At 51.7% G+C, this 20,413-nt stretch overlaps 1 protein-coding gene across 5 annotated transcripts in view; it reads left to right on the forward strand.

Annotated features, from left to right (window-relative positions):
- MYH11 (myosin heavy chain 11) overlaps nucleotides 1–20,413 on the forward strand; it is a 124,252-nt gene that overhangs the window by 46,569 nt on the left and 57,270 nt on the right. For 3 of the 5 annotated variants that reach the window (XM_078439751.2, XM_078439747.2, XM_078439749.2), the window contains exons 4-7: nucleotides 2,672–2,699; nucleotides 15,862–15,964; nucleotides 17,468–17,488; nucleotides 19,651–19,743. In XM_078439751.2, coding sequence (XP_078295877.1) covers nucleotides 2,672–2,699; nucleotides 15,862–15,964; nucleotides 17,468–17,488; nucleotides 19,651–19,743 — 245 coding nt within the window. The remainder of the gene's footprint in view (nucleotides 1–2,671; nucleotides 2,700–15,861; nucleotides 15,965–17,467; nucleotides 17,489–19,650; nucleotides 19,744–20,413) is intronic. The other 2 variants (XM_078439748.2, XM_078439750.2) reach the window with 1 other exon arrangement.

Below are 20,413 nucleotides of genomic sequence, written 5' to 3' on the forward strand. Positions count from 1 at the left end.
GCTTCCCCATCAAGAAGTGCCCTTCTTCTAGGTTGGGGGGTAGCTTTAACAAGCTAAACTTTCTGTATCTGGAGCTCAGGGCTGGGGAGCTGGGAGGTCTAGAGACTGAAGGAAGAGAGTTCCAGAACTGGGTGCTTCTGCTTGAGGATTTCATGGTCCTGTGGGGGCACAGACACAAGCAATGGAAAAAAGCCCACCTGGGACCGAGTGCTTGGGGAGCACAACTACCATGGGACTAGGGGCACGAAATGTCATATGTGTCTTAGGGAAGGGCAGGGACCAGTGACAGCTCCTGAAGTTCTGCCTGGGAGGAGCTTGGAGGCCGACATTACTGAGGGGGCTGGAGGCTTTTCTTGGGGCTTAGTGTCTCTAGCAAGGTTACCTATCTGTGGAAGCTTGACAGTGTTGAAGGAGATTTACAGCCAAGCCATCCCCTGGCTCCCTCTCCGTGGGGAAGGCTTCTTGGAAGAGGTGTCATCTTTGAGGCTGAGGGACCAGGAGGTGGTCAGGAAACAAAGAAAGGAAGGCCTGTGCAGCAGGAGCGATCTGAACAAAAGCAAGAATACGCTTCGTGGGGTCACTGCACTTTGAAGTAAAGGACACATGGGCGCCGAGGGTGGGAGGTGGGCCAGGCTGGGTGCCCTGCTCTGGAGTACGGGTCTTCTCTAAGGGCACTGGCTTATTTTTTTTTTTTTTAATATTTGTTTTTGAGAGAGAGACAGTGCATGAGCAGTAGGGGGCCAGAGAGAGAGGGAGACACAGAATCCAAAGCAGGCTCCAGGCTCTGAGCGGTCAGCACAGAGCCCGATGCGGGACTCGAACCCATGAACCACAAGATCAAGACCTAAGCCGAAGTCGGACGTGTAACCGACTGAGCCACCCAGGTGCCCCAGGGCACTGGCATTTTAAAGATGGCTTTATTGAGATAATATTTGCGTACCAAAAATTCACCCATTTTAAGGGTAAACTTTTCAGAGGTTTTTAGTAAACCGACAGTATTATGGAAGCATCACCCTAATCCGGTTTCAGAACCCCAAATGCCGGTTTGCAGTCACCCCACCCCCAGCCCCGGGCAACTGCTGATCTGCTTTTTGACTTTATGGATTTGCCTACTCTGGACATTTTGTGTAGGCATAGTCCTACAATATGTGGCCTCTTGTGTCTGACTTAGCACAGTATTTCAAGGGTCATCCGTGTTGTAGCTTGTGTGACAAGTACGTCACTGTCTTTATGGCTGAATGATATTCCCTTGTATGAATAGACCACCTGTTGTTTATCCATTCACCGGGTGATGGGCATTTGGGTCCCTTCCACTTTTTTTTTTTTTTTTTTTTTAATTTTTTTTTTTTCAACGTTTTTTATTCATTTTTGGGACAGAGAGAGACAGAGCATGAACGGGGGAGGGACAGAGAGAGAGGGAGACACAGAATCGGAAGCAGGCTCCAGGCTCTGAGCCATCAGCCCAGAGCCCGACGCGGGGCTCGAACTCACGGACCGCGAGATCGTGACCTGGCTGAAGTCGGACGCTTAACCGACTGCGCCACCCAGGCGCCCCGGGTCCCTTCCACTTTTTAGCTCTTACGATAATGCTGCTGTGAATGTTCAGGGGTCCGTCTTGGAGAGGTACAGGCTTTTAGTTCTCTTGGGTATATGCCAACAACTGGAGAGCCGATCACATGGTAACTTTATGTTGGACTCTTTAACAAACTTCTAAAGTGGGAGAACGTTAAGATGCTCTGATTTCTCAGTTTCGGTTAATTCGCCAAGGATTGAAGGTGCCCGTAACTCTCCCAGTATCCCTCGTAGGAGAGGAAGTGGCCACTTTAAGAGTAGAAGGTGATCTGTAGCGTTTGCTTGATCGTGTTTAATCTCACGATGCCCTGTGTCCCCTGCCTGGGTTCTCTGGTGGTCAGCAACAGAGACCAACTTGGCACCTTATCTAGGAAAGGAATGAATGCAGGATTATCAGGGGGCTCACAGATGGGGTGGGAAGACTGGCGATCCAGCCTCAGAAATGGCAGGGACGGGCTCCTTGGGATCTGGGGGCAGGAAGTAAGGCCCCTCGGGGCTCTGTCCACCTGCTGTGCGTCCCCATCCACTTGGCTGGGGGACCGAGTGGGGCAGCCCCACCAAAATGGGGTATATGATGCCAGGGGTGGGGCCGGGGGCCCGTCTCCTAGAGGAACACGGGATGGTCTTCCCAGAAAAGGAAAATGCTAGGTTTTCAAACCCAAACTGTCCACTTCCCTACATTCCAGGTGCAGGAACTGAGGCACGGAGGGGTGAAGACCATTCACCCAACGCCACAGAGTTGGAAAGTGGCCGAGTGGGACCCCAGTCTGTTCTATCTGGCAGAGTGAGCTCCTGGGACCCCCCCACAGCTGGTGGGGCTGGGATGCCCACTGCCTTCTGAACTAGTCAGACTCCAGCAGCTTTCTGGGGCCACCTCCAGGACTCTCAGGGGTAGGGAAGAGTATCTAAAAGGGCTTTGCTGCCCTCCTGGCTTTGCTCTTGTCCCCTGTGCCCTGAGCAAAGAGCCCAGTTGGCCCCTTGCCACCTTTGGTGGGGCCAGTGAGCAGGAGTTTAGGACGGGGGTGGGGGTGGGGTGCTGGGGAGGGCCATTAGCTAGGAGCTAATTCTAATTCACGGCCTTTTTCCTTTCTGTTCTCAGATCGAGAGGACCAGTCCATTCTGTGCACGTAAGTGGAACTCGTCTTTCCTGTTTTTCTACAGTTGAGGTCCAGCCTACTGAAGAAAAAGGTCCTTGAGGGCAGGGCTCTTTGATGCGTTCGAGGTATCTGGCCCAGAGCAAACGCAGCGTTTGCTCAGCGGATGGCCTCATGCAGAGGCCGGCACAGCCAACCCATCAGTGATGCCTGGTGCCGTCTTGTTCTGCCCCTTCCGCCTTTCTAAAACAAGCATTTGGTGCACGCTTACTGCGTGCCAGGCCCTGAAGCAAATATTTCACAGATGGATTTGCGTCTAATTGCATAACAGCCCTGTGAAGGGAGAGGGCATCTCTGTGAGGGAGGAAATCTGGGACTGAGTTAAACTACTGCCCTAAACGATCATAATCAGCAACCACATTTGTGCCATATTTAGTGGTTGGGGTCACTGTGTCTTTGGTGAAGGCCCAAAGACGTCGTCAGAAGCTACTACTCAATTTAGAACCATTCGGAGAATCTTTGACATTCAGGAACACCCCTCTCGTCATGGGCAGAGCGATGGGTGCCCAGCGATCTCCACATCCTCATTTCTGGAATCCGTGGCCATGGCAGGTCACGTGGCCTGGGGGAGTGAAGGTTGCAGATGACGTTAAGGTTGCTAATCAGCTGACCTTACGATAGGGAGATTTTCAAGGTTATCCAGACGGCCCAATATAATCACAAGGTTCTTAAAAGTAGAAGGGAGGGGAGACATCAGGGCAGAGGGCCAGAGATGGAACGTGAGAACTTGACCTAAGATTGCTGGCTTTGAAGACAGAGGACGCCAGGGATGAGAACAGCTTCTAGAAGCTGGAAAAGGCAAGGAGCTGGACTCCTGCCTAGAGCTCCCAGGAAGAAATACAAGCTGGGATGCCTGGGTGGTTCAGTTGGTTAAGCATCCAACTCTGGCTCAGGCCATGTCTCATGGTTCATGGTTATTCGAGCCCCACATCGGGCCCTGCTGTGAGCACAGAACCCGCTTCAGATCCTCTGCTCCCCCCCCTCCCCTCCCCCTACTAGTGCGCTCTCTCTCTTTCTCTCTCTCTCAAACTCTCGATCACTCTCTCTCTCTCTCTCAAAAATAAATATTGAAGAAAATACAACCCTGCCAACACCTTGGTTTTAGCTCACTGAGATCCGTGCCAGACGTCTGACTGCCGCAGTTGTGTGGTCACAGATGCCGAGTTTCTAGTAATTTGTTACAGCAGCAACCAGAGGCCCATACCCTTCGCTCCCACTTGAACCCCTGTATCACTCCCTCCATCATTTGTTACCCAACAGACTGAGTGGGCCAGGCCTCCTGGTGACCATGAGGCAGATGGGAATGAGCCCAAAATAAACAGGATCCTTCTCCTCAAGGATCCCTTTTCTCAAGAGGGAAACAGCAGGAGGACAATAGTCACATACTTGTCTTTTATGCTCTTTGAATTTATTGCTTCACCCTGTGAAGGGGCGACCTTTCAGAAACTAGAAAAAAAAAATACATACACACTTTTTAAATCACCGAAGTAAATGTATAATGACAAACTGTGAAAGTTACAAAGAATGAAATATATTAGGAACTAGGAGAATGTGTAAATGGGAGTTGTTCGAACCGGGGAAAATAGGAAAGGCCTCTCCAAAGTAGCGTTGTGGCAGGCTCTGTTCTGTCGACGCAGAGCCCGATGCGGGACTTGAACTCCCGAACCATGAGATCCTGACTTGCGTCACAATCAAGAGTCGGACGCTTAACTGACTGAGCCACCCAGGTGCCCCTCTTCTGCTGGGCAGAAATGGCAAAGAAGAAGGGAGGGGAGAGGTTGCAGCACGTGCAAAGGCCCTGGGGTCAGATGCATCATGTTCTAATTAAGAAACTGAGAGATCAGTTTGGCCTGAGCATGTCCCCCAGAAGAAGCCCTCTTTCTAGGAAGAGCCATTCCCAGGGCTGGTGGCTTTTATATTTAGTGCATTGGTTTAGGGGAAAAGATCTGCGGCCTGCCCATGCTGGCTCAACCACTTACAAAGCATGAGCTCAAATCTTTGTGATGAGTAAACCCTGGGAGAATTTGGGAGAAGAGTTTCATGTGGGGAACAGCAAGGGCAAAGTTTATGGGGTGTGGGACCATTTGCCTTTTGGGGGACAGAGAAAGTCGAAAGGGCTGGTCAGAAGGGGATGGGCAGGAGGATGTGGTCAGAGAGCAGGGCCTTACAGGCTGGGGTGAGGGTGTGGACAAGAGGCAGATCAGATCTTTCTGACCATTCAAGGGGCCCAGAGGTGCCACTTGGGGACATATGCTGGTGCTGTTAGGGTCTGGGGGGGGGCTTGCATGAGCCACCTGGGAACCCCCATCCCTGCACTTCCCACTGGGTTGCTCAGACTCAGTGGTGGGAGATGCCAGTGTTGGGTCATTCTCTCCTCCAGGGGAGGTGACTCAGGCTGACAGCAGCCTTCTGCCACTCTCCGGAGCCCAGGGACAACATCGCCTCTTATAAAACTACAGGGTTTCCAAAGGTTTTCCACTGGGTTCTTTACCTATGGCTGGTGTTCCCTCCCATGTAAGCTTCCTGCTTTCACCCCGTCTCCCCTTATCCCTTCTGCTCTCTTTTTAATGTTTTTGTTTTTGAGAGAGACAGAGAGAATGAATAGGGGAGGGGCAGAGAGAGGGAGACACAGAATCTGAAGCAGGTTCTAGGCTCCGAGCTGTCAGCACAGAGCCCAATGCGGGGCTCAAACCCACAAACTTTGAGATCATAACCTGAGCTGAAGTCAGACACTTAACCAACTGAGCCACCCAGGTGCACCCTGCTCTGTTTTTTTTTAATGTTTCTTTATTTATTTTTGAGAGAGAGAGAGAGAGAGAGAGCGAGCAGGGGAGGGGCAGAGAAAGAGGGAGAGAAAGAGAATACCCAGCAGGCTCTGTGCTGTCACTGTAGAGCCCCATGCGGGCCTTGAACTCCCGAACCATGAGATAGTGACTTGAGTCACAACCAAGAGTCGGATGCTTAACTGACCGAGCCACCCAGGCGCCCCGTTGGAATGTTACTATTAATTAAACTGTAGACCTTAGTTCTCACTAGTTTTTCCAGTATTATCTTGGTCCAGGATCCCATCCAGAATTACATTGAATCATCATGTCTGCCTGAGTGTCCCCTGGCTGGGACAGTTTCTCGGGCGTTCCTGGTTTTTCATGACCCTGCTGATTTTGAGGACTGATGGAGGATTTAGTAGAACGTCCCTCCGTCTGGATTTGTCTGATGTTCTTGGTCATGAGACGGAGGTCATGGTTTTGGGGGAGAATGACACGGGAGTGAGGTGCCTCCTTCACCCCACCGTGCCAGGGGGTACCTCACATCCACGTGACATCCAGGTGACCTAACATGACCTTCATCACCCGGCGCAGGTTCAACTTCTGGGTTTGGTAGTGATATCTGAGCCAATCGCCGCTTTCCTGGTCAGGTTGCTTTTGGACCAGGTACTGCGTAAAGCCATCTCAGGTACCCCTGGGTGTGGGTCCTGCCAGACTTCTGTCCCCAGATGTGGCTTTACATCAGTTCTTTAGTGACTGGTTCAAGAGACCAAGAAACTGATCCCCTGGCTTCACCCAGAGACTTTTTTTTTTGGCGGGGGGGGGCAGAGTCAGGGTTTATTTATTTATTTTAAAGTTTATTTACTCTATTTGGAGGGGGAGGGGAAGAGAGAGAGGGAGAGAAGGAGTCCCAAGCGGGCTCTGTGCGGTCAATTTGAACCCACGAACCATGAGATCATGGCTTGATTCGAGTCAAATGCTTAACTGACGGAGCCACCCCGGTGCCCCTTGATTATTTTTTTAATTTAAATTTTAGTTAGTTAATATACAGGGCAGTGTTGGTTTCAGAAGTAGAATTCAGTGATTCATCACTTGCATTCATCCCCCAGTGCTCATCCCAACAAGCGCCCTCCTCAATGCCCATCCCCCATCTAACCCATCCCCCACCCCGCTCCCCCTCCATCACCCCTGTGTGTTCTCTATCGTTAAGAGTCTCTTGTAGCCTGTTTCCCTTTCTTCTCTACCGCCCCCCTTCCCCTATGTTCATCTGTTTGGTTTCTTTTTTTTTTTTTTTTAATTTTTTTTTTTAACGTTTATTTATTTTTGAGACAGGGAGAGACAGCATGAATGGGGGAGGGTCAGAGAGAGAGGGAGACACAGAATCAGAAACAGGCTCCAGGCTCTGAGCTATCAGCGCAGAGCCCGATGTGGGGCTCGAACTCTCAGACGGTGAGATCACGACTTGAGCCGAAACCAAGAGTCAGACACTTAACTGACTCAGCCACCCGGGTGTCCTCCATTCTTTTTGATGGCTGAGTAATATTCCATTGTGTATATATACCACGTCTTCTGACTCGGTGCCTGGGGCAGGGCTGGGCGCTCCTGCATTTTTATCTAGTGTGGGGCGCTTGTGAAGCAGGTAGTCCAGCCAGTGAGCTGGGAGGGAGGCAAACACTGTCACAGGCATGCTCGCAGGGGACGCCGAGGGTATGGCTGGATCGGAACTGCGTGCGCCCGTCTGCCTTGGGGTGGAGAGGGGGTGGCGTGGCCCTGGGAGCAGGGTCCCTGCCAGCAGAGGAAAGGAGCTAAAATGCCACCCCTCTGGGGCTCGTTTGGGAGCCCGGAAGGGGAGGGAGGCATGAGCTGGGGGAGGACTAGGGGGTCCAGGAGATTCTGATGCACACTTTGCAGTGGGACTGTCTGGTTCATCCCCCAGATTGCTGACCCCTGGGTGCAGGCTTTGTGGCAGAAAGACTTCTGGGGCTACCTGTGCCTGCAAGGCTTGAAGAGAGACCCCTGGTCTCAGCTCCTGGGGAGCCTCGCCTGGGAGCAAGCCCAGCCCAGGATGGGGGTCCTCAGACTGTTAGCCAACTCACCTGGCTGACAAAGTAAAGCATTTTGTGGGGGGAGGTACTGGGGTCCTTTACGCTCCTAAGTGACACTGTCACGACAGTTTGATGCCCTGAGCAGGTCAACATGAAGCCATTTTGGCTCTAGGACAGGCTAGATTTTCACTTTAGGGGCAGCCCGTGAGCTAGATGGGGAAGAAGGGAGTCCTGGACTCAGCTCTGCCATGAGAGCCACTTACCCTGTCTGAGCCTCAGTTTCCTCACCTGCAAAATGGACAACTATACCCACCTCACAGGGCAGTCGTGAGGAATCAGTGGGTTAATTCATGGAAAGCACTGAGAGCAGGGCCCGGTGATGCCGTTTTGTGCGCAGTGAACAGAATTGTTGCTTGTAAGTTACGTTCGCAAGTGCCACTTCCTGCTCAGCCACAAAAGCGAAAGCAAGGGGAAGAAATGTCCTGAGTGACAATGAATGGTAGCAATTCATATTCATGATCAGTGTGTCCATATTATCTTGATGCATTGTTAGGCGTGGCCAGGGGTTCTACAGATAGCTGCTTACAAACATTCTTTGTATCCCCAGACCAGGATTGACAGAGGCAGATGCTCAGGGGAGCCTGGCAGGTGACAGGAAGGGGTGGGTTAGGCCAGGAGCACAATAGGGAGTGGTGGAGACTGTGGCAAATTGGAAGGCTCTCACCATTCGAGGGGCGGCTGTGATTCTGCCCCAGACAACTTCTGCCGCAGGAGAACGCTGACCCGGTGCTCCCGGGGCTACGCGGGTCTTTTCCCCTCCCCAGGAGGATCCAGCTGCCTCCTGTGCGTGCTGGTCTGCCCTTGTGTTTTCTACTCAGCAGTGCCCTCGAAGTGTGTTGTATCTCATCAGACATAAACCAGTGTCCCTCCTCCTAGTGACTGCCCAGACATGCCGTATTTTATTTAACCACCCCCCCCCCGCCCCGTGGATTGTAGCTTTGATTGTTTCCGGAGTTAAGAACTAAATGTAAGCGTGTATATAAGGATATACGTGCAATCAGTCCGTATTATTTACTGATGCCATATTTGCGAATTCATTGCTACTTGCTGATATGCATTTGTAACCTCCGACCGATACTCATGGTGCTTGTGTGGGCATTCGAGGACACGTGCAGAGCCAGGAAAAGTCTGAGTGGCCTGCCAGCTGAGGGAACCCTGCCGCCTTGTTTCAGCTCTCTGGCTGTGAACAAGTGTCCCTCACATGCTAGATTTAGCACCACGGTTTTTGCATTGTTGTGGCTTTTGGTTGGTGACTTCGCTGTTGATAATGCCCCCCAAGCCTCCAGCTGAAGTGCTGTCTTCCCTTTTTTTAAAATGTTTATTTATCGTTGAGAGAGAGAGACAGAGACAGAGAGAGAGGGAGCCAGAGGATCCGAAGCAGGCTCTGCCCCGAAAGTGGAGAGCCCAACGCAGGGCTCAAAATCACGAGCTGTGAGATCATGACCTGAGCCGAAGTCGGATGCCTAAGGAGCTGAGCCACCCAGGCGCCCTGAAGTGTTGGCTTCCTAAGCACAAGACAGTTGGATATGTCCGACAGAGAAAATTCATGGGTTGGATGACCTTCATTCAGACATGAGTTACAGGGCTGTTGGCCATGAGTTCGATGTTAGCGAATCAACAATATATATGGTAAAAGGTCTTTAAACAGAAAGGCACATAAAACAAGGTCATAGAGTGAGCAGCTGGGGGGAGCCTTTGGAGCACCTGTGCCCCAGGCGTGTGTGTGAGAGCCTCTCACCTCCCAAGGTTCCCAGGAAGAAACAGCATTGCTCGTTGGCATCTGTAGGGACATGGCATTTCTTGTCCACATCTGCTGAGTGAATGGATTTAACGTTGTAACAGAGAGGAGCAGGGAAGAGTATGGCTTACTTACAGATGGCTTCCGACCTGTGTGACCCTGCACAGGTCACTTAACCTCTCTGAGCCGGGTTTATGGAGAGGCCGTGAGGATGAAAAGGGAACCACCCCACAACATCGGTTGAGCGACCGACTTCAGCTCAGGTCATGGTCTTGTGGTTTGTGGGTTCGAGCCCCACGTCGGGCTCTGTGCTGACAGCTCAGAGCCTGGAGCCTGCTTCAGATTCTGTGTCTCCCCCTCTCTCTGCCCCTCCCCCGCTCATGCTCTGTCTTTCTCTCTCTCAAAAATAAATAAACATTAACATTTAAAAAAATACATAAATAAAACAGTGCCGGCCAATAAGGCTTTGTGTGCTGATGGCTGCTGAGAACTTGAAACGTGGCTCATGTGACTGAGGGGCTGGATTTTTTTTTAACTGACTTTAACTAATTTAAATAGCCTATAGCTAGTGTTTTCTGCATTAGCATGGTTCTGAAGTTTCTTACCTCCGTCCACTCCTCTGATTCTGCCCATGTCTCATTCAGGCTCCTTTCACCTCTTGCCTGGACCACCGCGGTAGCCCCCTAACTAAACTTCCTGCAGCCGTGCTCCCCTGCTCCCCAGTGTGACCATGTCTCATTCATGCCTGGCTGCCTGCCTGCCTTCCTTCCTTCCTTCCTTCCTTCCTTCCTTCCTTCCTTCCTTCCTTCCTTCCATAGCTACTCATTGTGAGAAGTCATATGGCACAGCAGGGTGTGGATTTCAGAGTCAAACCTCTTGGGTTTTGAGGTCAGCCCTTTCACCAACCAGCTTGTATGCTCCCAGAGCCAAGTCGCTTAACTTCTCCGAGCCTCAGTCTCCCCATCTGTAAAATGGGGCAATAGGTGCTCCGCTGGGTGGTTGTTTGTGGGATTCAATGAATTAATTTGTGTAAGAGAGAAAGCAATGCCACTGCCTCCTGGTGAGCCCCACTCTTCGCCACCACCCCCCCCCCCCCCCCAAGAATCAGCTGCCTGCACTTTTGATGTTTCCGTCACGGGTCCTCAAGCCCCATTCCTCTCCTGAAATGGTTTCCTGTACTCATTGGAATGAAAGCAAAACTCTTCACCGCGGCTGAGAAGACTGTCCGTGATCTGGCCCCTTTCTTCCCTCATCACTTACCACCACCCGCCTCCCTCCTGACGCTCCAGCCACACCAGCTCCTCCCTGCTCCCTGCGTGTGCAGAGCATTTCCCTGCGGTGGATCTTTGCCCTTGCTGTCCCCTCTGCCGGCTGCCCCCTACCCTTGGTCCTTCCTGCAGGGCTCCTTTGCATTTTGTAGGGCTCTGCTCCCATTCTGGCGACCCACCCACGGCCCCCCCTCCATCTCAGCCCCCCAGCATGCCACCCTGGCGGCAATAACAGACCCTCAAATGACCCTAATTGCTTATTTCCTTGGCTAGGGTCTGTCTCCCTCTCCTGGAATGGGAGCTCAGTGAGGGTGGGGACAGTCTCCTTGTCCCCTAGCCAGTGCCCAGTAAGTAGGCATTGGCCGCACCAGTAGCTGGTTATGGAAAGAGCCCAAATGTCCATCACCTGATGATGGATAAAGAAGATGTGGCATGTGAGTGTGTGTGTGTATGTGTGTGTGTATACACACACATACACACACACGCAGAATGGAATACTAGGTGATGAAAAAGAATGAAATCTTGCCATTGGCAACAACATGGTTAGAACTAGAATGTATTATGCCAAGCAAAATAAGTTAGAGAAAGATACCATATAATTTCACCCCTATGTGGGATTTGAGAAACTTAATAGATGAGCATAGGAGAAGCAAAGGAAAAATAAGATGAAAAACAGAGAGGGAGGCGAACGCTAAGAGACTCTTAGATACAGAGAACAAACTGAGGGTTGCTGGGGGCAGGGGGTGGGTTCAATGGGTGATGCGCATTAGGGGGGACACTTGTCGGGATGAGCCCAGGGTGTCATGTGTAAGAGATGAATCACTGGGTTCTGTTCCTGAAGCCAAGACCGTGTAGTTAGTTAACTACACTGTATGTTAACTAACTTGAGGGGGAAAAAAAAAGCAGGCATTGGCTGTTGTTGCAAAGGCAATCCCAACCATTCCGCTGTTATTTGCAAATATATCCAGTCGCCCCGGAACTGTCATCAGCTTAGCTCTGCTTATTAAATTTCATTTTGGCCATTGTTAAAATCAGCCAGAGTGATTTGAGGACCAACATGTTGATAGCAGGGTATGAGCTTTGACAAAGTAGCAGGGGTCAAGGTAAGCCCAGTTGGGACTAACAATTTGCTACAGATGATTATGCAGTCAAGAAGCTGGAAAGGGAGCAAATCTAATTTTTAGACCCGAGTCCTGTCTGGTCTAGGAAACAGTTCATACAGTGCGAGTAAACCTGGGAGCATAGGTGAGGCGTGGAGCGGCCCTGGGTTGAGAGAGAGCTGTGTGTTCAAGGAGTAACCGTGTGTTACGAGGGGCTGGATTAAGAGAGAAGGGAGTAGGGGAGGGGGAGATCAGAGGGCGGTAAGGGGGTCTTCTAGGCCCTGGGGAGGATTTTAAACTTTAAAATGGACAGGAGAGCACGAGGAGATACAGCCAGGGGTCAGCAAACTCTGACCAGTGGGTCAAATGAGGCCCTCCTCTATTTTTGTAAATAAAGTTTAATTGGTACACAGCCGTGCTTACTTGCTTTCCTGCTACCGCGGCAGAGCTGAGTAGTTGGGACTGAGAATGCATGACCCAGAAGCCTAAAGTATTGACTGTCTGGCTCTTCACAGAAATGGTTTGCCACCTCCTGGCTTATCCAGTGGGAAAATAGGACGTGATTTATATTTGCCCAAGGTCATACCGGTAACTGGCAGAGCAGAGATTTGAACTCAGTCTCACCTTGGAGCCCATTGTGCTATTCTGCTGATTGATGCTTCGGGGGAAGGTGGCATTGCTTCTGCCTAGAGGCAGTATTCAGAAGGGAGGCAATGCTTACCTGGGCTTTGCAGGGTATGTAGGAGTTGGACAGCTAGAGGACAGGAGCAGGAGTCACCTGAGGACTGGGGACTGAACAGCTTGAAACCCAGAGCTAATTTGGCTTTGATGCCAAGGGCAGACCGCAGGCTGAAATGGGCTTGTAAATGGGGTTCAGCCCTGGGATCCAGGACCAGCAACATGATGTGTAAAGTCATGCAAAATGAAAATGCAGAGCCTTTTATTCAAAAAGCATTAAGAATTTGAAGATGGCAGCAACATAAGTGATCATTGCCGCTGGGGCAGGACTGGGAAGTGGGGTAATTACACGGCCAGGAGGCCTTGCACGGTCGCGAGGAGGGGACCAGGCAGCAAGGGCCCTATGAAACAGGACAGCGGTTTAGGGTGCTAGGATCAGGAAGGCATCTTCACCCCCAGAGATCAGAGGGCAAAAAAGCAAAGATACTAATATTTTGAAAGCAGCCCAGAGCACATCAATCTTCAGACACCCATGAGCCTGGAGCTCGGGGTGTTTTCTTTGGCACAACCTCCCAAGACAATTTATTTTTATCAATAAAACTTGGAAATTGTTGAGCCAAGCAGTCCACAGGGGGAGGAGCTGATTCCTGGAGCGTATGTCCCTCTTCCCCTCCCTTGTAAGGTGGAAGGCCAAGGCCACAATCATGGTCATGCCACATCTTTGCTGTAAAAGAGAAGAGGCAGGAGAGGCTAAAAACAAAGATGGAAAATGAGGAGGTTATAATGGGAAAGGAGAGCATCTGGGGATCTGGACGCTGGGTATACTGCGTCCTGACTCTTGCCTCAGATCTGAATTAGGCTCAGGACCACCTGCCAAGGTGACTTCCCACGCTCAGATTTTCTCTCCTTCTTGCTCTGATCAGAAGCTAGCCACTTCAGCCCGGATGATGTCTGTCAAGTATTCTGAGGTTAGCCTGATTGAAGTAATTCATACTAAGGTGTAAATGACTGAGTAGTTGGGTTCATTTGATCCCTGGTTACAATTTCAAAGAGGCTGCCAAGGCAAGTCAAGACTCCCACATATATGGAAGAGCCCTTTGATGGAGAGGGCTTCACTCTGGGTTTCACTCTGTCTTTTCAACATTCCATCCTCTCTTCTCACTTACCAAATAAAAAGGCAACGGGGCAAACAGCAGCTGTGGCATCGAAGAGACCCACACCAAGACCTCACTTCTTCTCCATTACCTCTTTGTGTGATAGCAGGAGCAGTCACGATCTCCAACAATTCCTTCAACCTCTCTGAGCCTCAGTTTCCCCAGGGGGGTGATGGGGATCATCAGTGAGTCTTTCATTAGGTTGTTGGGAGGTTTATGAAAAGATTCGTGAGCCCAGTGCCTAGCAGAGTGTAGGCCTTCAACAAACATCAATTCCTTTTCCTGTGCCCTTCTTCTGGCCTTAGTGCTAAAGCAAGTCTCCCGAGCGTTGTGCCTGTCTTATGGAATGACTGGGCAAAATGCAGTAGAAAGAGTCCTGATGGCATCGGCATCAGAGACCTGACTGTGTCCTTGCCTCGCTGTGTGACCTAGGGCAAGCTGCTTACCCACTCTGGGCCAGAGTTCCGCTTCTGTAATAACCAGGAAGTGATATGTCCTACCCTCAGGATTAGGGGAGGGAAGGTAAAGGAGACAACGCGTGTGAAACGGTGAGCGTAGGGCCTCTACTCCTAAAAAAGTCAACTCTCCTTAAATTTTTTTTTTTTTTTTTTTTTGGTTTGGACTCTTTCCTCCTGAAGAAATGGGCATAATGACTCCACGGCTCCCCATTCACAAAGTGCCTCTGAAGCCACATGAAATAATGTGGCCATTGGGATAAAGACCATTAGGAAGAGGGAGAGGGCTGTACTGAGGCTGGCTTGAGGATGTGTCCTCATACCTGGAGATCAGACACCTGATGTCTGGACGTCGGTCCCCACGGTGCTAGGTCCGGAAATTCAGCGCACGTGTTTCTTTTTTAGCCCTGAGCAAAGTTGTTAACGGGTCCTTGGCAGGGCAAATTCATTTCTTTCTTTCCTAATTAGGAAGAAAAAAAGAGCAGGGACTGACCTAGTGCTGTGGCACCAGTTCAGCGTGTACAACCTTGAGCTGACCTCGCGGTAGACGCATTCTTTTCCAGACTTAACAAAAATTCTCTCTTGTGTTTCAGAATATTCAGCAAGCTCAGAAAATCAGAGTCTGGGCAAATAAGGGAAAGTCAAGAGAAGAAAACCAGAGGGGAGGACAAGAAGGGACGAAAGTTTTGGTTGAGGCCCTGTCTTTCCAATTAACTAGAAAGAATGGGAGAGTTAGAGGCAGTATCTGGAAACCTCAGATTAAACAGTCCCACTATGATGATCCTTGGTGCCCAAGAGAGGCAGGTGGTATGAAAAAGCCATTTGATTAAAAAAAAAATCTGCTCATTTTCTAGGAGTACTCTTTTGAAAAAAAAAAACAAAAAACAATGCTCTGCTCATCTGAATGTATCAGTCATTTACACTTTAGTGTGAATTACTTCAACCAGGTTCATTCTTTGATGTTTGACTCCGATCATTAGCTAGCCACCTGACAATCAGAGTGGGCTTCACCAGAGGATGAAGTGGCTTATATCTGCCCAACAGCTGGTAAGATAACCTGTAAGGGAAGCTTCTAAACCTTTGACTTTAGGTTCTGGTACTGTGAGAGGTACCTATCTCCTTCCTGGAAGGCTGCCCTTTGCCTGATCTTTCTATTGGTAACAAAGCTAGTGATGTCTTAAAAGTAGATGATTTGCAGAGTAACTATTCTGTGTGGTTCTATAATGGTGGGTTCGTGTCATTAGGCACGTGTGCAAACCCATAGAGCGCACAACGCCAAGAGCGAACTCTGGTGAACTCTGGCCTCTGGGTGATGGCTGTGTCAGTGTATTCATTGATTCTAGCAAGCGTAACGCTCCGGTGGGGGACGTTGGTGGTGACGGGGGCTGTGCACCTCGAGCTCCAGGGGGATAGAGGAACTCGGTGTTCTTTCTGCTCTGTTCTTTCTGGGTTCAGGTCATGATTTCATGGTCTGTGGGTTCGAGTCCCTTGTTGGCTTCTGTGCTGACAGAGAGGAGCCTGCTGGGGATTCTCTCTTTCCCTCTCTTTCTGCCCCTACCCCTTCTTGCACCCTCTCTCAAAATAAATAAATAAACTTAAAAAAAAAAAACAGAGGAGTCCGAATAAACCTAAGTTTGGACCTTGGTGGGAAAACTCAGTTTTTCTCTTTCTGTCTTGCCATCTGAATTCTTTCTTGCATCGTCTCAGGAGTAGATGGAGCGAGTGGCCAGCGTTTGAGGCCCGGCCCAGCTCCGTCCCGGTGGCACGACCCTGGGCAAGCCTCCCTGGCAAATGACCCAGAGCTGCAGAAAGATACCCGCAGAGCACCGGGGGCAGCGATTTCCAGCGGCTCACTGTTCCCGTGTCTTTCAGAGGCGAGTCTGGAGCCGGGAAGACAGAAAACACCAAGAAGGTCATCCAGTACCTGGCCGTGGTGGCCTCCTCCCACAAGGGCAAGAAGGACACAAGCATCACGGTGAGTGCAGCACCCCTCCGTGCTTGTGGTCGTGACCTAGCACACGGGTCTCTGGGCTCTGGTGAGAGGGCCAGGCCCATATTTACCGGCCCCTTGCCCCAGCAACTCACAAGGGTGGTCTTTTCCCACCCGGGTGGGCCCTTAGGGTCCGGCTGCTTCCTCGCCTCAGCCAGGATCATCGTCCTGAGGGTCCTGTTCCATGAGACGGGACGAGCCCTCTCCTGCCCCCACGAGGACCTGTGCTTCACCTCAGGGCTTCCCAGTACTGGGAATTGCCATCTTGGACCAGTCCGTTCTCTGTTGTGGGGCTGCCTTAGGTGCCGTAGGACTTTGAGCAGCCTCCTGGCCTCCCCCCACTAGAGGCTGTCCCAGGTGGTGACAACCGAAAACCTCTGCAGGCATCCCCAGGTGCCCCTGATTGAGAACCACTGCTGTAAACTCCCTAGAGCTGAGACGCACCTGTCCCTCTTCCACGTGCCCCTTTGGGACCCAGGGCCTGGGAATACCAGCGTCACCCAGCTCTGGGCTTTCGTCCAGCTCAGTTGCCCGAGTATCAGCTGGGTGGCGGGCATCGTGGGATGGGGTCCGATGCTGAGTCCGAGCGATGCCGTCATTCTAACCCACCGGGCTTCTAGACGCTTGGGGAGGAGAGAGACTGTCAAATAACCATGCAGATGAACCCACGCTACGGCAGCCTGAGGGCTCGGAAGGAAAAGAAGAGTCGTTTCTGGAATCCTCCCTTCCTCGGCCCGTCCCTCTCCTCCTCTGTCTTAGCGCTGACTCATCTGTCCCACAAGAGGGGACACTCAGTGGGGCGCTCTGTCTCAAGGTCTAGGGCCGGGGAGATGGCAGAGTGGATGCTTCGGGACAGCTTTGGGGGGGCCCCCGGTTCCTGCCATTCCGGGTCTTGCTCTCCAGCCCTCGCAGGTGACTCAGTCACAGGGACAGCTGGCCCGGAGGCGCTGGGGGAGCAGGCACGGGCGCTGGAACCCTGCGGGAGACTCAGGGTCCTGCCTTTCCCCGCTGTCTCTGGCACAGCGTGTAGGAACCTAGAACCCCGCAGCTAAGTTTACCTGGCAGTTAAACATTGCTTCCCGCCGTCTCTTCCCTCCCCGTAATCGTAATTCGACATAAGAAATAATAACGCTTAATAACTGGTCTTTACCAGGTGCCTACGATGTGCCAGACGCTTTGTTCTCTGTGCGCGCAAACGCGTCTCAGACGCGTCTCATTGATAACATGTTAAAGAGCCCCCCTCGGCCCCAGCAGTTACAAAGCCTTTTGCGATGTCTCAGTCGCTGAGAAATGTTAAAAGGGAGCAAGCAAAACCGAAAGGCCACGGAATCAAAGGAAAGCCGCTGCTTCCCTAGTTATCTCGGGGAATCCAGGCTGTCTGGTGGGGGGCGGGGGGCGGGGAAAGGAAATTCTAATTCTCCAGACCCCCACGCGCGTGTGATTGAAATAACACTGACGTTTCTTTTATACCGTATCGTTCGACCACAGCAAGGCCCATCTTTTGCCTACGTGAGTAACTGAGAGTGTTTTCCTGGTGTGGACGGGAGGCACGGAGTGTATTATACCTGCATGCTCCTGACGCACCCACTGAGTCCCGTAGCTGATGGTAGAAGGGGCCCTCGAGTTTCCCAGCCCAGACCCAGTTCCCCGGAGTGCAGTCCTGCGGCGGTCGGATGCCAGTGTGTGGTGTGGGGGCCCGTATACCAGCCGCAGGACCCCGGTCGGAATGCCCCAGGGTGTCCTCCAGCCAGGAACGGATGTCCCCAGTTCAGAGCGAATCTCCTCGCCCTTCCCACGAACGCATCTGCCACCGGTTCCCCTGACTGGACCGCCCCAGAAGCGTCTGTCCCATCTGGTTGAGCGTTTCAGGACTGCCTGTCCCTAAAGCTTCCCTGGCTTGATTGACAGTCAGTTAATGGCGCTGCTGTGGCATGCCTTCCTCCCTCCTCCCTAAATTTCTTCCCTGAGCCCTGCCCCCCACGCACTAGTGTGCCCTTGTGCATGTGTGTGCAGTGTGTGTCTGTCTTTGCATGCTTGTTGCTTGACCCGAGGCTCCAGAGCCGGGAGACTTGGGGTTTGCGATGCCCTGGCTTTGGTGGCACGGTAAGGCCCCAGCTACGCGACACACGACAGGGTCCTGCGTGGACCTCTGCAGATATAAACTCATCTCTAACGCAGAGCTTGGGGGGCTGACGTACGGGTCCCATTCTGGAAGAGACCCTCAGAAGCCCTAGCATGTGCTAGGATCACCCTGAGCCCATCTTAGTTAGCTCCTGGGAGGCAACGGCATGGGTGGATCAGAAGGACAATTGGGATTCTTGTTTGGGATCTGCTCCTGGGTGACCTTGGCCAAGTCACTTAACTTCTCTGAGCCACAGTCTCATCATCCACACCATGAATGGATTGGATCAGACCCCCATGTTTAAAGCCCCCCTGAGAAGGATCTTTTGCTCCCACCAGCTGGATTTCCCATTCTAGAAAGGGAATCTTTCTCGGTGGATATTGGGACCCCAAGTTTGGGTTGACAGGAGTAATCCCTTTTAGTTTTCTTCCCACCAGCCAAGGAGAGCCCCGTGATCTCCTCGTACGTGTCCGCGGGTCCGCTCAGATGGGCTCATCTCTGGGAGCTGCAGAGAGCACTGGAGAAATAAACACTGTTCCCTTTAGGGACAGCTTACCCATGATGCCCTCCCCGTGTACAGCGGCCCAGGGAGAGAGCTGTGTGCTCCTTTCCCCCTCTAGAACCGTTCCTGGCTTCTCTTTAGCCCTGGCCTGCTGGCCCGAGCAAAGGGGCTGGGAGCACAGCAGAGGGAACTAGGAAAAAACCCTCAGAACCCAGCCTTTCCCCGGGGGAGACCTGGGGGAGGAGCTTGGACGGGAGGCCACTGGACCAGTCTGCAACTGCCGTGTTTTGGGGCTAGGCAAAAGCAGCTCATCGCTTTCCCGGCATGCGTTACCTCGTTGGCCCTTTCCTGCCATGATTAATCACATGACCGCGTTTGTGCACAGGAGACCCCCTCAGAAAGGGCCGGTGGGCTGTGTACAGTCTCAGCTGCATTTAACCTGATGAATGAAGCTCAGGCAACCTGCTTTGAAGCTTTTTCCTGCCAGTCAGTTAAAAGTATTCCCCGCAGGTTTTGTATTCTCTGTTTGTCTTTCGTAAAAGACTTCAGGAAGCTCGTCCTGAGAAAAGAAAAATTGCAACTTAAAAAAACAAATCACACTAAAACCGTCAGGAGAGGGATTGTAGTGGTTTAGCTTGAAGACAGATGCTTGTTAAACATGAGCAGTAGCAGGACCGCCGTGGACAGCAGGGCAGGTTGTGCACTGCACAACTCCAAGGAGCAGAATTCATGACGATATAAAGGACATCCCCAACATTGTGCAGCGGTTCTGAGTGAAATGGCATTGTATAGATAAGCAAGCCCTGGTCAAAAAGTGGCCTTGCTAGGGATCCGGCGTCCTAGCTATCAGACAGCCCAGCCAGTTGCTTCTCTCCTGAAATCCTTGAGCAAACCTGGACATGGTCATTGGAGTCTCAAACAGCGTAGGCTATAGGATAGGAGAGAACCTGTAGATGAAGGGCAGAGTTTGGGGACAACATCCGTCTAGGGCAGAACTGTCAGTGTCTAGGTCACTTTCTCCATTAACTAGATGTGGGTAACTTTTAGGGTGAGCTGGAGAAGCAGCTTCTACAAGCAAACCCGATTCTGGAGGCTTTTGGCAACGCGAAGACGGTCAAGAACGACAACTCTTCACGGTTTGTAAGTAGCAAAACTCCTGTGGCGTCCTCCCCTGCCCGAGAATGGAGAGTCTGTGCATGCAGGGGGCCCGCGACGGCAGGGGTGGAGGGCGCACATCACAACAGCACTTTGTTCCGTATCTTTGGTCCTGCCTCAACCTTCCGGTGCCGCAAGGAAGGGCTCCTGCCACACATCCCCTCATTCGTTCGTTCGTTCGTTCGTTCACTCGCTCTTCACTCAATGGTTAGCCAGTGAGCATCTGTTGTATACTGGGCACCTGTTAGGCATTTGACATTTATTCAGTAGACGTTTACTGAGCACCTAGGAGGTGCTGGACGCTTAACCCAGTGCTCATGCAAAACGCAAATTGGGCCCCCGCTGTGTCCAGGCACGTACATCCTTCAGCAAGTATTTATTAGGCGCCTACTGTATACAGTCACTCGTACGCTTTTACGGGCACCATTCTCTTTTGTTTTCTCAGTGGCTCGGTTAGTTATTAGGCACCCACTGTGTACTAAGATGCTGCACTAGGCTCACAGGATTGTAGCAAGCAGTGCAGAAGCTGTTCCAGCCTTCATGAAGTCTGTGGTCTAGTTGGGGAGCTGAGAGTCCCCGCCACCTTCCCACAGATGCGTCCCTGGGCTCTAAGGGTCTCCCTTTCTCACTTGAGCCTAAGGAGGGGGCAGGAGAA

Source organism: Panthera onca, chromosome E3 (assembly GCF_046562875.1).
Source record: "Panthera onca isolate mPanOnc1 chromosome E3, mPanOnc1 haplotype 2, whole genome shotgun sequence".
Classification (NCBI taxonomy): Eukaryota; Metazoa; Chordata; class Mammalia; order Carnivora; family Felidae; genus Panthera; species Panthera onca.